Consider the following 17,642-nt stretch of genomic DNA (forward strand, 5'->3'; position numbering starts at 1 on the left):
AGACTCTTTGCGTGGAACAAGACAACTACAGGACACAGTTTATAAGTGGTAAAGTCTATATTATCACACAGTGATTCAAACAGGTGCAGAGAGAAACTCAAGTCCACAATACTTGGAGTAAATAATAAACGCAGCTTAGCAGTCAATAGGAAACTTCAGAGGAAAATGCAATCACGCAGAAAGTCTATGAAGCACAGTTATTCTTGAGGATACTTGACACGAATAAGTCCTTGCTTAGTCCAAAACACAGATAGATATGCTTATAAGGCAGTTCAAGCAAAGTCTTATCTCAACCAGGGAGGCCTGGGTGATAATCTCAGGTTTAAGCAAAGCAGCAACAGCTTACATGTCCAGCAAATACAGATGAAGTAAACACGAGCAGCAGATGAAGGACGATTACTGGAAACTTGTGTATGCAGCAGGAACTCAGAGCAGAGTAGCAGGATCACCACACAGGTTCACAGGAGCAGGTATATAGCCAGGGAGTCACCAGAGGTCAGGAGCTGGATGCAAGGCAGAGTACTCTAGCATAGACTGAAGGCTGGGGTGAAGATTATAGCAGGAAGACACAGTGCACATAAGACCAAAGACACCATCTTGGAAAAGGGCAGTAATGCACAAAAGGTAATAAAAAATGTTCAGAGTCCTGACAATAAGTTATCGCGAGAACTGCAGTGGATGAGGGACTTCCGGCAGCGGGACAGGTGAGCCGGCATGGACATGCATAGTAAGCTGCTTGTACGCAGTTTCTACGCATGTGACTAATCATTAGATGCGATTTTATCGCATCTAATGATAGTCTATGGTAAATATACGGTGCGGCGAAGGAGCGTCGCCGCTTTGTAAACAAACATGCTGTGTTCTGATAAGACATGCTGCATGTCCGTTTGCACTGGTCTGCCGCCTCCGTGTTTTACCGCATAGTGCAGACGGGATTTCATGAAAACCCCTCCACTATGCTGTAACATCTGGACGCTGCATTTGACGCTGCGGCTCTACACAGCGTCAAACATGCAGCGTTTCCTGAATGTGGAAACATACCCTTAGAAGCCTTCTACTCTGCACTCATTACCTGTATTAATTGCTCCTGTTTGACCTTGTTACCTGTATAAAAGACACCTGTGCACACACTCAATGACACTCCAACCTCTCCACCATGGCCAAGACCAAAGAGCTGTCTAAGGACACCAGGGATAAAACTGTAGAGCTGCACAACGCTTGGATGGGCTACAGGACAATAGGCAGGCAGCTTGGGGAGAAGGCAACAACTGTTGACACAATTATTAGAAAATGGAAGCAACACACAATGACTGTCAATCTTCCTCGGTCTGGGGCTCCATGCAAGATCTCACCTCATAGGGTAAGGATGATTCTCAGAAAGGTCAGAAATCAGCCCACAACTACACGGGAGGACCTGGCCAATGACCTGAAGAGAGCTGGGATCACAGTCTCAAAAATGATCTTTAGTAACACACTGTGCTGTCATGGATTAAACTCCTGCAGGGCACGGAAGGTCCTCTGCTCACACCAGCACAAGTCCAGGCCCATCTGGAGTTCAAAAAATTATCTTTTATTAGTTAAATACATGTACAGTAAGCTGCACACACACTGCACTAATTGTATATGTCACTGCCAGCTGTATATCTACCTATTCTATGTGTATAACCCATATATCTGTATCTATGTGTGTAATCCATCTCTTCTATACTGTCGGGTCCTGGTGTCATTTTAGAGTTCGTGGCTGCTGAATTGCCGGCTTTTCTTCTATCTATATAATATATATACAGTACATGTGTGCGTCACTGACATCTATATACCTATTATATGTGTATATATGTATTGTATCTATTCTATTCTAACCTGTCAGTGTGATTTTACTGTATGCAGCAGATGAATTGCTGGTTTTTATTCTATTTATCTAATATATATAATTTTTCAAAAAAAGAGGCAGCACCCCATTTTTCCAATATAAAAACGTGCAGGGTTTAATTTACCCACATATTCAGGCAACGTTTCAGCTCCCAATGAGCTTTTCTCAAGGCTTTACATTGGAAAAATGGAGCGCTGCCTCTTTTTTTGAAATGTTATAAACTTGGATAATCGGTGGACTGGTTGTCTGGGGGCCTTGCACCCAAAGGTAAGTATTTTTGTGCTGTTCCCTTTTTTCATTTTTTATATATATATATATATATATATATATATATATATATATATATATATATATATGTATGTATGTGTGTGTGTTTTGAAGAATATTTCCTTTCAAAATGATGTGTAAATGACTAAGGCTGGGGTCACACTACCGTAGAATACGGACGAGTGCTATGGCGCTCGGGCTGACATCAGACAGGTGCAGTGAGTTGATTGGCCGTGAACTTGCACGACCTGTCAGATGGCACCGAGCAGAAGGATTTTCTCACACTCACGTAATAGGAGTTCACAGAGAGACACCGAGCACACGGTGCTGAGTGTCTACTGGATGACAGGCTGTATGGTCGCATCATGCATTCATGCAGCCTGCTATCTAGATGTAGCAGAGCTGGACTCGTCGTAGGACAAATGGATTAGCAGCATCTCGGCTGAAAGCTGAGGAATATTGTTGTTTGTTTTCTTTACCTCTTTTGCAGATGATGAGGGCATCAGGGGAATGGGTGAGGACTTTCAATTCTTAAATTTTGTAAAGATCGGACAGCACTTGCATGATCCGAGTGCTGTGTGATTTTTTTCTCGCACCCATTGACTTCTATTGCGGGATGCAATCTAATTTCTGATTACAATCACAGCATGCTGCAACTTTTTTTCCAGTCCGATCGTGATCTGATCCGAGCTGGAAAAAAAATGCAGATGAAGACACAATGATAGATTAACATTGGCCTGAATTCAATCTGATTTTTTATCTGATTGCATACGTCCGATTTCATCGCAAGTGGACATGAGTGTGACTCCGGCCTTCTGCAAATAAACTGACAAGTCTGCAGGTCTTTAACAAAGACACACGGCGCATGTGACAAAGCTGACATGTGCGCCTCTACTGAGTACAATGGGTGTGCGGATTTGAGGTCCTTAAAAAGCGGACGTGTAAAGAAGGCCTAAGACCAGGGCCATACCTTCAGTATTTGGTCAGTATTTTACATCAGTATTTGTAGCCAAAACCAGGAGTGGGTGATAAATACAGAAGTGGAGCATATGTTTCTATTATACTTTTCCTATGATTGTTCCTCTTCTAGTTTTGGTTACAAATACTGATGTAAAATCCTGACCGTGTGAACGTGGCCTAACACGTATCCCCAGATGAGGCGCTGTTTCTCAATATCAAATTCACAGGGATACAGACAATTCCTATAAAGTTGTAACCTGCTGTCACTGAAGGGGTTGTCTTATCTTCTTGAAGGGGTAAAATTGCAAAGTCCTTGTTGAAGCAAGAAACCTTACAATTTTCCACTTATTGGAAATCCTCACATTTCTCAGGAATGGAGAAATGTTTAATGTTATAGTTTGCACTCATTGCCTAGGTTGTTGGCCACCGCTGCCGTCTGTCGGAAGCTGGCTGGATCCCGTGCCCCTGCGCCCCTCCGACACTGCATGGACAAAGCTGTCTGTGCTCGCAGGATCGGAGTGCACACAGTTCAGGCTACGGGTGAGACCCTGCTGCCGGCCTGAACTGTCAATCTTCAGGGACCACTGCCCCCTGTAACCAGACGATACAACCCCTTTAAGGTCGTTCATTAGAAATTGTCTCAGGCAGAGTTTGGTGCACTCTAAGCTTAGGCTGAAGGAAATAAAATAATAAAAGTTTCATACTGCTACTAAATTTACAGCACAAACCACAGATAATTTTGTGCAGAAGTGCGAACAACATGGTGATGATTAATGTATTTTACAGATGAAAGAATCAATTTGATACAAGTAACAATTTGATTTAAAATGATTACCCCCAAAATAATCCATGGACATGACCTCAGGTGTAAGGACTGCCACAGTCTGTATAAAAGTCAAGGCAGGAAATGTAGCAACCAGATTTGGATTCATTTGGACAGTGAGCAGACGTCACAGCTCACAGCTGGGGGAATTATTTTTTGTATAAATTATTAATTGTCACTTTGTGTGTAGTTAAGCTTTCCTGCAGCCCTGAAGGTCTCTCCACAGGGGCCGCTCTGCCCTCTCCTCAGGAGCTGCTCTGCCCTCTCCAAAAGGGGCCGTTCCTCTCTCAACACAGGGACTGCTCTGGACTGTCCACAGGGGCCACTCTGCCCTCTCAAAAAGGGGCTGCTCTGCTTTCTCCACAGGGTCTGCTCTGCACTGTCCACAGGGGCAGCTTTGCCCTCTCCTCATGAGCCGCTCTGCCTTCTCCTCTGTTCAGGAGCCACTCTATCCTCTCCAAAAGGGGCGCTCTGCTCTCTCCTCAGTGGCTGCTCAGCCCTCTCCTAAAGGAGCCACTCTACCCTCTCTACCCTCTCCTCAGGAGCCACTCCACCCTTTCCACAGGAGCCTCACTGCCCTCTCCACAAGGGCCGCTCTGCCCTTTCCACAAGCCGCCACTTTTCCCTCTCGAAAAGGGGGCGCTCATCCTTGTCCATAGGAGGTGCTCTACTTTCTCCATACGGGGACGTTTTGCCCTGTCCACATTCTGGTCCTCCCTGTTCATCGAGCTGTTCTATTTTGTCTGGTAAATAGGGTAGCTTTGAGGATTGTGACTCCATTAGCACCAGATAAGGCAGAGGGGCCAGGCACGGTCATGTGTTTTCTGGGCCTAGAAAGTGATTCCATTGTTATGGATTACAGGCCCCCACAACATATGTTGCCTGATTGGAGAGCGATGGTGGCTAGAGATAAGAAGGTGCAGATTAGCGCAGTTCAGTCATCTTCCCTAGCCATATTATACCTATGGGCAGTTTCTCCAGTGGTCCGGTGGCTGCTACAGCTGGTGTTAAATCCCCTGTACATTTTGTCAGAATCACTAGGGATATCTGGACGGATTTGGAGATTTGTAATTCATTCTTAGCCAATTTCAATGGACACTGGTTGTGGATGGAGAGATGGCGTTGAACGACTGTTTGCAACTCTTCACGGATGGGGACGTGGCAGCGGCCTGGGTTGTGATGGGGCGCTGGTTTGTAGTTGTTGGAGCCTTTCCCATTCTAGTAGCATTTGAGATTTAGGTGACAGATTTTAGGAATATGAAGGTTTGTTTTTTCAATGCGATAATTTGTCACTTGTTCAACCTAATTATACGCCTACAGCGAAGTCACCTCCTGTATTATTTGGTGCCGGTATACTGTACCAATTTTACTATAACCTCCTTAGCTCTGTAGCTACAATTTACTAATTATTAGGCAGAATAATATTTTCCGTATCACTTACTTATTGTCACTTTTGGTTGTTTCATGGAGTTAAGCCTTCCCTCACCTCTGAAGGTCTCTCCCGCACTTTCCACATCTCCACAAGGGCTACTCTGCACTTTCCACATCTCCACAGGGGCTTCTCTCCACTTTCCACATCTTCACAGGGGCCTCTCTCCACTTTCCACATTTCCGCAAGGGCCATTCTGCACTTTCCACATCTCCACAAGGGCCTCTCTCCACTTTTGACATCTCCACTGGGGCCTCTCTGCACTTTCGACATCTCCACAAGGGCCTCTCTCCACTTTCCACATCTCTACTGGGGCCTCTCTGCACTTTCCACATTTCCACTGGGGCCTCTCTCCACTTTCCACATTTCCGCAAGGGCGATTCTGCACTTTCCACATCTCCACAAGGGCCTCTCTGCACTTTCCACATCTCCACAGGAGCCTCTCTGCACTTTCCACATCTCCACAGGGGCCTCTCTACACTGTCCACAACTCCACAAGGGCCTCTCTGCACTCTCCACATCTACACAAAGGGTGCTCTACACTCTCCACATCTCCACAGGAGCCTCTCTGCACTTTCCACATCTCCACAGGGGCCTCTCTACACTCTCCACAACTCCACAAGGGCCTCTCTGCACTCTCCACATCTACACAATGGCCTCTCTGCACTCTCCATATCTACACAAAGGCCACTCTGCACTCTCCACATCTCCATCAGGTTGGTCCAACTCATTTCTTCCCCCGGGGAACAGGGGACGCATGCAGCCCTAACTGTTCTGGACCCGGTAAGCTGGTACCCACAGCCCAGTCTTCCTCCTTACACTTGCAATCCCGACCATTCCTTACATCTCTCCGACCTTTCGGTCTGGCTCCTGTGGGAGCGGTAATATGATTTTACCATTGAGACACTGATGAAATTTGCACTGACTCTGCGACCATTGAGCTGAAATTCCACTTTATAAGGAACCTGTCAGCAGGATTCCCCACCCCCTCAAACTATTTATACGCACATGTAACTCTTTCAAGCACTAGTCCAGTGATACCTTTAACCTTTACATGACTGGTCCATTTCTCCTTCACTGAATGTTAGAATCAGTGTGCTTTGTGGCTTCAGGCAAAGGAGTTGTCAGTCAAGCAAAAGGAGGCAGTGCTGGCCGGGAAATAGAGCCGGAGTGACAGAGGCTTCAAGTCTTCAAATAGCTCTTCAGCCTTGTTTGCATATCAATTCAAACACTGATTTCTCAGTAACAAATGAACAGACCGGCCACTTAAAGGTATTTCTGACTTGTCTTTGAAAGAGCTTCATGAGTATATACAGTGAGGAGCAAAAGGGTAATAATGTTTAAACGTCTGACTTCCAGGCTCCATATCTCACCATCCACTACTGCCTTGATCATCTTTTCTATCTCATACATATATTTCACTTGCGGCTATTTAGCAATTGATTAGTTCTGCAGATTCTGTTCATCTCACTGTTTTGCTCCTGGTGGGGAATAATCTTTTTCTTCCTGAATACTACAAATCACAACCTGTCCTCACATTCCCTATTAGATCAGTGTGTTATTAGGATGATTCCCAAGTGAAAGGTCACTGGTTTGAATTGAGGAGACGCCACGAAGACGATTTCCTAAGAAAAGAGAAACATCCTCATCCAGCTCATCGATATCGGTCTCTCGGCCAAGAAAATTACCAAATTGCATCGTGTGAGCGCCATGACAGCTGGAAGAATACGAGATGAAGTCCGTCCATCTATTCAGAAGCCAAGAGGTGGCCGTCCAGGCAAAATATCGGAGTCATCAAGTCGACTCATCCCAAAGTCTATCAGTTCTGGGTGACATCATGGCGCTGGAGGCGGCCCGTATGCTCCATAATAGTGCGATCACAGACGTCTGTGCAAGCCCCAGGCGTTGTACTGTGGGGGAAATAAGTATTTGGTCCCTTGCTGATTTTGTAAGTTTGCCCAATGACAAAGACATGAACTGTCTATAATTTTAAGGGTCGGTTAATTTTAACACTGAGAGATAGAATATCAAAAATAAAATCCAGAAAATCACATTGTATAAATTATATACATTTATTTGCATTTGTCTGTAAGAAATAAGTATTTGATTCCCTACCAACCATTAAGAGTTCTGGCTCCTACAGACCAGTTAGACTCCTAATCAACTCGTCACCTGCATTACAGACAGCTGTCTTACATAGTCACCTTTATAAAAGACTCCTGTCCACAGACTCCATTAATCAATCAGACTCTAACCTCTACAACATGGGCAAGACCAAAGAGCTTTATAAGGATGTCAGGGACAAGATCACAGACCTGCACAAAGCTGGAATGGGCTACAAAATCATAAGTAAGACGCTGGGTGAGGAGGAGACAACTGCTGGTGCAATAGTAAGAAAGTGGAAGAAATACAAAATGACTGTCAATCGACATCGATCTGGGGCACCGTCCAAAGTCTCACCTCGTGGGGTATCTGTCATGGGGAGACTAGGTGGGTGAGAGCTAATAACCCGGGCCCCTGCAATTTCCCTCAGACTAGGGAAATGCTGACTGACCCTCTACCTGAAGTTTACACTGAAGGTGTGCATGTCCAGGCCTCGAACCTCACCCTGCCTCCTGTTACAACCCTAAGCTGAAAACCTCCGCCCTCCACCCAGTGAATGTAATACACCAATACCCACAGTTAGCACAGACAAGGATAAAGGAAAATATACACCACGCCGCAGTCACTCAGGAATACACTATAAATGTGAAGGGCAAAATAAACACAAATATAGGAAGGAGTAAATAAGACAAAGGAAAATACACCACCAGCAACGATACTCCAACGACCAGCTCTCCACTCCAGACCGAGATAACAACGCAAGACAGAAGCTATAATCGGCGACGTCCAATGATCCGTAGAACTATTTAAAGGCCATGGGCATGGCCCAGCTTCCAATCCGAGGATCAGGTAAATTAACCCTGGAACAGCTGGACAAAACCTAGCCGACGCCAATGAGCAAATAGTGGTCAAAAGCGGAATTACCGCTGTCTGTCGAACGACCTGGTCTGAACAGCGTCTGACATGACAGTATCCTTGATCATGAGGAAGGTGAGAGATCAGCCTAAACTACACGGGGGGATCTTGTTATTGATCTCAAGGCAGCTGGGACCACAGTCACCAAGAAAACCATTGGTAACACATTATGCCGTAAAGGTTTAAAATCCTGCAGAGCCTGCAAGGTCCCCCTGCTCAAGAAGGCACATGTGCAGGCCCCTTTAAAGTCTGACAATGAACACCTGGATGATTCTGTGAGTGATTGGGAGAAGGTGCTGTGGTCAGATGAGAAACAAATTGAGGTCTTAGGCATTAACTCAACTCGCTGTGTTTGGAGGAAGAGAAATGCTGCCTATGACCCAAAGAACACCATCCCCACTGTCAAGCATGGAGGGGGAAACATTATTTGTTTTGGGGGTGATTCTCTGCTAAGGGCACAGGACTACTTCACCACATCAATGGGAAAATCGATGGAGCCATGTACCGTAACATCCTGAGTGACAACCTCCTTCCCTCCGTCAGACATTAAAAATGGGCCGTGGCTGAGTCTTCCAGCAAGACAATGACCCAAAACATACAGCCAAGGCAACAAAGGAGTGGCTCAGAAAGAAGCACATTAAGGTCATGGAGTGGCCTAGCCAGTCTCCAGACCTTGATCCCATAGAAATCTTATGGAGGGAGTTGAAGCTCGTCCTACTTTTCAGAATCAATTTGGAGAGATTTTTTTTACGCAGATGTGAGTGAAGCGTAATACTGACTAATGTACAGGAGAGCGGCAATCAGCATGTGAAATAGCCATGTCCCCTTGTAGAACTAAGTAAAAAAATGAAATCAAAATTGTAAAAAAAAACCCCCCACACAAAACGAACATAAAGAAAATATAAACAAAAAACATGCAGATATTTGATATGGCCATGTTATCTAGTATAGAAAACACTATAAAAATGTCACTTTTTTCATTATATTAACACACAACATGGAATAATAAGAGATAAAAGTGTGAATGTAAAAAAGTAGTATAGCTGAATCACTATCTCTTTCACAGCTCAGCCAGCAGAAAAATAAAAAAAATTATGGAGCTCAGAATATGGAGAAAAACATAATTTCAGTGAGTAAAAGTAAATCACATAAGAAGATATAAATGTGGCATCACTGTGATTGCACCGACCCAAAGAATGAAGTCATCTTATTACTTATACCGCAAGAGGAACAGAGAGAAAATATAATAAAATACAGGCAATGTTTGTACTTCTGTTTATTTGTTCCATCACCCTCCCAAAAATCAGTACAAAGACTCTTGCAGACGTCCTTAGAACTCAGTCCGAGCACTGACCACAATGTACAGACTGGTCGCGGGTCTCCTGACCAGGACGCAACAGCCTTCTACATGCCTATGACTCCGGGTCAGGAGACCAGTGACCAGTTAATGCATTGTGGCCAGTGCTCGGCCAAAGGCTTGGTTCTCATTCGTCCTGTGCTCCATGCCGAGCCAATGGGGCCCAAAATGACTCAAACTGGCTCATTATAGTGGGTGGTTCTATTAGGGGTTAAGTTTCCGTGGAGCACTAGTCTGGGAGTATCACTGCATTCAGGAGAAATTGAAAAACAAATTGTGGGATCCATTTTTTGCCCACTACCAATTGTGAAAATGAAAAATCTGCAGATAATATAACATTTTAGTAGGAGAAATTAAATTTTTCATTTCCACGACCCAATGTTACAAAACCTTTGTGAGGACTTGTGGGTTCAAAATACTCACTGCTGACCCAGATGAATTTCTTGACTGATATGGTTTCCAAAATAGAGTCATAGAGAGATTTTTCGCTGCCACCAGGATTTTTCATTTTGCGCACCAATGTTATACAATTTTGCTAGTCAAAAATGGTCACTACACCCCAAAACGAATTTCATGAGGGGTGTAGATTCCAAACTGCTGTCACTTATGGGGGGTTTATGCTGTTAACTAAAGCGACATTGCTTAAGCAATTTACTCCAGACAAAATATTGCTGCATCTGGAAGATATTGTGTAATAATGTGGGGGGTTATTTTTTCCTATTACATCATTATGAAAATGAAAAATTAGAGCTAAAGCAATGTTTTAGTGAAAAAAAATATAATTTTTCATTTTGTTATTCCACTTTGAGCTAATTTCTGTAAAACACTGAAGGGTTCACAAACATTTTGACAACAGTTTTGAATACGATGGGCCTAGTTTTTAAAATGGTATCACTTTGGGGAGTTTTCCATTAAATAGACCCCTCCACGTCACTTCAAACTTAAATAGGTTGATAAAAAAATAGAATTTGCAAATTTTATTGGAAAAATGTAAATTTCCAGCTAAACTTTTAACTCTTCTAACATCTGAACAAAATAAAATGCTGGATAAATGACCCGATGTAAAGTAGACATGTGGGAAAAGTTATTTGTTGACCGCTATGGTTGGTTTGACTATCTGCTATAAGGGTACCGAAAAACAAAGTTTGAAAATTGCGAAAGTTTCCAAATTTTCACCTAATTTCCGATAATTTCATAAATGAACGCAGACTAAATTGACATAAATTTAGCACTGATGTAAAGTACAATGTGTCACGAAAAAACAATTTGAGCATCACTGAGAAATATAGAAGTTCCAGAGTAATTACCACATATTGTGGAACAAATCAACATTGATAAATGGGGCTCGGTTTTTAAGGGATTTAGAACTTTCTCCTTTTTGTTGCACTTTCAATGAGATGAGATTATTAATAGATTTTCATCTGTTTTCTTCCCTCCTGGAGCTGTCTATTCAATCATACATTGACAGTAATGAATTGCTAAATATCATCACAGCTTGCCCCTTTACTTTATCCTGCATCATGTTATTGTTCCCTTCTATTTTATGTCTTCTGAATAAAGATTGTTGCATTATTTATAGTAGTAAAGTCTCCGTGTTGTAGGATTGTATCCGCATTTTTGGGAAGACTCAATATTATTAGCCCTTTTCTTCTTTTGGTAGTGAAGAAGAGGCTAGGGGTGTTCGGTGGAGAAGGTGAAAGCTAAGTAGTAATATTTTTTTTTTCACCCCATATTTAATAGACTTTGGATCTGGAAAGACCTCAGACTATAATAAGACCCACTTGATGCACTCATTGCTGATCGTAGTTATCGACATGGTGGACGAAGACCCGTAGAACAACTGAACAGAGACGGACGTTTTATGACCCACAATAATGGTCCAGTTAGCCAAACACATACCAAGAAACCTTCCATTATTATGACTGCTTTATGTATCAGTTGGGATATAGGAAGATGAGACACTGTCCACGCAATGGATATCAGTTATATCTCCGAAATATGGTAATGACATATCTGATCCACCAAATACAAGGCCAATTATTGACTGTACAATGTTGGGCTCAGACACTGGCGACACAAAACACTCGGTCAATCTTTTGACGGATCTTCTTAGTCCTCATCCCATAAATGATGGGATTCAACATTGGTGGCACCAAAAGATAAATATTGGCAATACTGATGTGGATCTGTGGCGGAATGTTATGTCCAAATCGGTGAGTGACAAAGGTGAATGTAGCTGTGGTGTAGAACACCAAGATGACAAGAATGTGCGATGTGCAAGTGCTGAGGGCTTTCAGACCGGCCTGCTTGGTGGGGAGGTTGAGGGCTGTATGGAGGATCAAGGTGTATGAAGTGATCGTCAGTAGTAGATCGCAAGCACCTATCAATGAGGCTATGGTCAAGCTGTAGGACTTGGTCATGGATGAGTCTCCGCACGTCAGCTTAATAACTGCCATGAACTCGCAGTATGTGTGAGAGATGATATTGGTTTGGCAGAAAATTGAGCTTTTTACAATGAATGGATGAGGTAAAAAAAATATCAAAGCCCGAAACACCACAGAAATCCCAACAGCGAGAATGACTTTACTGCTCAAAATAACTGAGTGCCTCAGAGGGTTACAGATAGCCACAAATCGGTCAAATGCCATTGCCAAGAAAAATCCGGACTCCATGGCCGTAAAAGAGTGGATGATGAACATCTGAGTCAAACAAGCCTCAAAACAGATTTCACGTATATTAAACCAGAAGATGCACAACATTTTAGGAAGGGTGGAAGACGACAGAACAATATCAGTCATGGACAACATGGACAGAAAGAGGAACATGGGCTCATGAAGACTCTTCTCAGATCTGATGATTAGTAAGAGGATAATGTTCCCAAAGAAGGCAATCAAGTACATACAAAAGAAGGGGATGGAAATCCAGCACTGGACGTCCTCCAGACCCGGGATCCCAAGTAAGATGAAGACGTAAGGATGGGAGTCATTTATAGGAAGCATTGTGGACACGGGCAGGCATAGTCCTTAAAAAAAAATAATTGAGAGGTCAAATATTACAATGTGTCTCCAATGTATCAACCTCTACTAATCATCTGAATTGCCCATGTGCTCATGAAAAGGAGGATGTCAAAGGCTCCAGCCATTCTGAGAACCTCACTACCAAAAACTTGTCCTAAAGGAGACAGTCTATACAAGGGAGTATGACTTACCGGGCACTGGATGTGCTGAGGAATCCACTTCATACAAACCAGACTAGGTCAACATAGTGTAGAAGTCATCACACTGACACCAACTTTGATGCACAACTGCAAACTCCAACAAAATGCTCGGAAGGATCCTGAAACAAGGGGAGAACTTCCAGATGCCGAAGAGTTCAGCAAGTCTCCAGGGTGCCAACACTAGCCTCCCGGAAAGATCTGTAAGTGTGTCTGGATGCTTGGAATCTCAGCCTCACAGTTGGGGTTGGGAATGGTGTTAAAGCTAACTTGTCAAAATGTGACATGTTTATGAGACCGATTTAGAAATATTGTCAAATGTGCCTTCATGATGGACTTTAGTCCTTAGATATGACAGCATAGAAAATAAGACATGTAGGATAGCTACGGAGACACCATCACGTGTTTCTCAACGCAAGCAGTGAATAGCCAGACCTTTCCCCGGGAAGGAACAACCACGGGAAGGGCAGCATCCAATAAAGGAAAACCACCTATGCCAAAACATGGTATCCATCCACAGACAGCTGTTTCGGGGTGTTTGCCCCTCATCAGTGTGGAGTAGGAATCTGGCTATTAGGAGCAGTGCCTAGTAAAAGGCTGTGAAGGAACAGATGATTGGCCTCGGGGAGACCAAAACATCCAACACCGCGGAGACACCATCACGTGTTTCTCAACGCAGTGATCCAGAACACTGCCCCCATCCCTACTCCACACTGATGAGGGGCAAACACCCCGAAACAGCTGTCTGTGGATGGATACCATGCTTGTCATAGGTGGTTTTCCTGTATTGGATGTTTTCCTTTATTGGATGCTGCCCTTCCCGTGGTTGTTCCTTCCCGGGGAAAGGTCTGGCTATTCACTGCTTGCGTTGAGAAACACGTGATGGTGTCTCCGCAGCTATCCTACATGCATTTGCATATTTCCCACAAGGGATGGGGGCAGTGTTCTGGATCACTGCGTTGAGAAACACGTGATGGTGTCTCCGCGGTGTTGGATGTTTTGGTCTCCCCGAGGCCAATCATCTGTTCCTTCATAGAAAATAAGACAGTCACAATTCTCTATCCTAATTGCTCCCCCAGTTTATTTGCTTTGGTCATGGCTGTGACCTTTACTGCTGTTCTCTAGTATGTGGTAGCATTTACCAAATATTAGAGGTCAGCAGCCAGAAGCTGCAGACTCACAGAAGATTGGGGAATCACAATATACCGGACAAGACAAAGAATAAGAAACATGGAGCTATAGAATAGGACCAGAAAAAGAAAAAAGTCCTCAGCACTCTCAAGAGTTGATCCCTGAAGTAGGGTTTGGGCCACATGAAGTGTTAGGAATCCACTTGGACCATAAACAATGGAGCAGAGAATAGTGATGACACCAAAACAGGAGGAGAAACATTTCAAAATGTTTTCTGGAGCCTTTTGGATTGTTTCTATGGTTTCTGTCACCATTCTTTGCTATGTTGGTTGTGACCGGGCATAGATTTGAGACACATTTACAACCTGTTAGAACTTGTGGTTAAGAATTCACACGGTGACTGAATGACTCGGGAGGTCCAGTTGATGGGTGTTGGATGCAGAATATCTGGAAGAAGTTCTAACACTCTGATTCAAGTGTGTTAAAATTTAGGAGACAACCAGAAACTGAAAAATGAGTCACGCAACAGGCAAAGATGGAAAAAAAATTGCAACTGGAGTCAATGTACAATGAGTCACATCGACAACTCGGCCTCCGAGGACAGAAGTGTATTTTCAGCACAGTCTAGTAAATCATGAGTCTGCCCCGGTCTGGTCATCTTCTTCTGATGGTCACTCTGGCAGCCTCTTTGTCTGTCAAGTGCGGTATCTTCCTCACAGCCTAAGCCCCTCATCATGTGATAACCTGTGTCATGACGCCATGTCGTATAATTGCATCATAACTGTGTGAGGCTTATCAGCAATGAAGAAGTCATGAGGAAGACATCGCACCTGACAGAAGAATATCTGCAGAATACGATAGGACTGTACGGAGGGCAGGATGGGGCAGTATCATTTTTCAATTTTTTAACCCCTTCCCGGCCCTTTATAATATAGCAACATGGTGGACAGCTGCCAATTTGATGGATCCACAAAAAGTGAACTACAAAAAATTTAGATTTGGGCAAAATGCTTTCAATGGATTTGTTCATGGCTATTTTGCTCCCCTCCAGTGATGCCCATAGACTATGAGCAGAAATGAACAAATTGATTCATTGCAAATTAAAGATGTTGCAGAGAATTTGAGCAATTTGCAATTTGATTTGTTTGAATCGTCCAAATATGCCTACCCTTACCGGAAACAGATGATTGAGTGCATTCGATAAGTTTGATATGACCTCAGATGCGGCTACGTGAGCTTCCCCATAATGCCCTGCAGGTATCACATGGTATAGCGCAGCCATTCAGGAGGGACTATGAAAACGTGTAAAAGCAGAGGCAGGGAAGGCAGCAGCCACTTTATGGTGCATCTGAACAGTGAGAGGATGTGACAGCTCATAGTTTTGGCATCGAGTTAGGGAGAGACAACCATAATCCCCTGAAGAAACTGTACAGATAGTGTGTAACAGCACCGCAGTGAAGAAGAGCTACCGTCCACATGGTCAGATATGGTGAGGTCACATTGACATTGCTGTTTGTGCTGAAGAGCTTGAGAAGTGTTGAGTGCAGTCCTAGGAGACCTCAGAATGTTGGACACATTGTGAGCTGGCGACTCGCTCCTCTCTAGCTCTCTATGGCGGTCTGTGCAGCCAGCTAATGGAGGGTAGCCTCGCGTTAGGCTGCCCCAGAATGCTCGACCATCGCTGGCTTCAAGAACAGAGCCCTGGAGAACTTACCACTGACACACTGGCTGCCATTAACTGTGCTTGAACTACGGAAGTCTCACATGTTATATGGCTCCTATCTCACTTATAACCTCACATATATTCATATCCCACACACGATCCCATAGGAAACTCACAAATGGGTCACTAACAACCTCAGCTGGCCCCAAGGTACTGGGGCCCCTGAGTGAAGCCTCCGCTGCAGGTAATCGCGCTGGGAGCAATCAAGGAAAGGACACTAGTTCTAATTAGTCTTAGTACCATGAGGTCCGCTGGGTGAAGAGTCAGTCTAGAGATATGCCAGGACAACTCTCATCAGCATGTTGTTTGATGTCGGTCACCTTCACGTTCATACTTTCTACTATTTCTAGAAACATCCACTTTATCCCCCATAGCTCCTCATCCTAAGGTTAAAGTGAATGAAGACCCAGCAGTGAAAAGTGTTTTGATTTATTTTTTCAATGCATAAACATCCAACATTTATATTAGATGATTTCATTATTTTATCATGGAGGATCAGAGCTCTCTATGCATTTACTGATACAAAGGTCCAAACCCGCTGCATAAATTGTAAGATCTGTAAGATACGCAGTACAGTACTGCCTGCAGCCAATAGAGGGAGCTCAGTGCATGGATACGCTATAAGTAGGGGGCTCCTCAGCTCCCCCTTGTGGTGGCTGTAGACAACCAGAATTTTACCATGTACCTCTACACCTAGCAGAAGATCTGAAGCTCGGTCTCAGGAATGGAATCTTATGGAGCAGGCTGTTTCCATTCACTCTAATGGGGGACGGGCGGCTGGGGGGATAAAGGGTCTGAGTTAACATTTACCTAACCACTGATTTCCACCAGGTAGGTAATAACTTTCTGACTGATGGAGATCCTACCACTCAGACCATCACTGATACGGAGAGCTGTGCTCTGACATGCCTCCTCTGGATGGAGCAGATATCGAGCACACGAGCCCCTACTCCATCTATTGTCTATGTTAGATGACGCCGAGCGCTGTACTCCCCGATCTCCCATAGACAATGGAAGGAGAGGTGGGGCGCAGGCTCATCCATCACTCCATTCCCAAGGGCCAATTCAGAGCCTCATTTTATGGATTGATGGGAACCCAATAGTCGGACACAGCCGATTAAAAAGTTATTAATAAGGATGAGCAGATTGATTCACAGAGGGTCGAGTTTGAGTAGAGATGAGCAAATATTTCAAAGTTCGGTTCAGATTACGATCGCTGATTTTGCGATTTTTGCCAGATTACTTGTTGAATATTCATCAAACATATCCAAGCGCCATTGTAATCAATGGGAGGCAAAAACAAACGCATGCACAACACCTCAAAACAGGCCAAAAAGATGCAAAAACACATCAAATGAGGGACAGACACCAGGAAAGTGGCCTCAATTCACCTATAGTGCAAATTGTAGCATGGCACGGCAGCAATCAGCCAGGCATGAGGTATCGGGGTCTGGGACAGCATCTACAGCTTTCAGTTGAGGTGGGTGAGGGATCATTGTAGGCCTGCTGTGCTGGGAGCCCTGATACCACAGTCATACGGCCCGAAGAAGAGACGAAGAATGCAGGCAGGCACACTAGAGCCACAGGTGCAGATGGGACTGGCTGAGGAACAGGAAAGCACTGGCAGGTGCAGACTGGACCAGCTGTCAGACAGATGAGCACTGGCAGGTGCAAGCTGGACTGGCCGATGAACAGGATAGCACTGGAAAGGGCAGACTGGACAGGGTGTTAGAAAGATGGGCACTGACAGTTGCAGGCTGAACCTTGTGTTGAACAGATGGGCGCTGGTAGATACAGGTTGGATCATGTTTTAGACAGAGGAGTACTGGCAGGTGCAGACTGACCAGGTT

General features: G+C 44.2%; 2 protein-coding genes across 2 annotated transcripts in view; both read right to left on the reverse strand.

Annotated features, from left to right (window-relative positions):
* The window catches only part of LOC143817492 (olfactory receptor 52A1-like), a 165,878-nt gene that overhangs the window by 57,925 nt on the left and 90,311 nt on the right, over positions 1-17,642 (reverse strand). The gene's annotated exons all lie outside the window — the stretch shown is intronic.
* Positions 11,785-12,723, reverse strand: LOC143817590 (olfactory receptor 52E8-like). The gene has a single exon (XM_077299082.1). The coding sequence runs from the start codon at positions 12,721-12,723 to the stop codon at positions 11,785-11,787; it is 939 nt and encodes a 312-aa protein (XP_077155197.1).

This window comes from Ranitomeya variabilis, chromosome 3, assembly GCF_051348905.1.
Source record: "Ranitomeya variabilis isolate aRanVar5 chromosome 3, aRanVar5.hap1, whole genome shotgun sequence".
In the NCBI taxonomy this organism is placed as follows: Eukaryota; Metazoa; Chordata; class Amphibia; order Anura; family Dendrobatidae; genus Ranitomeya; species Ranitomeya variabilis.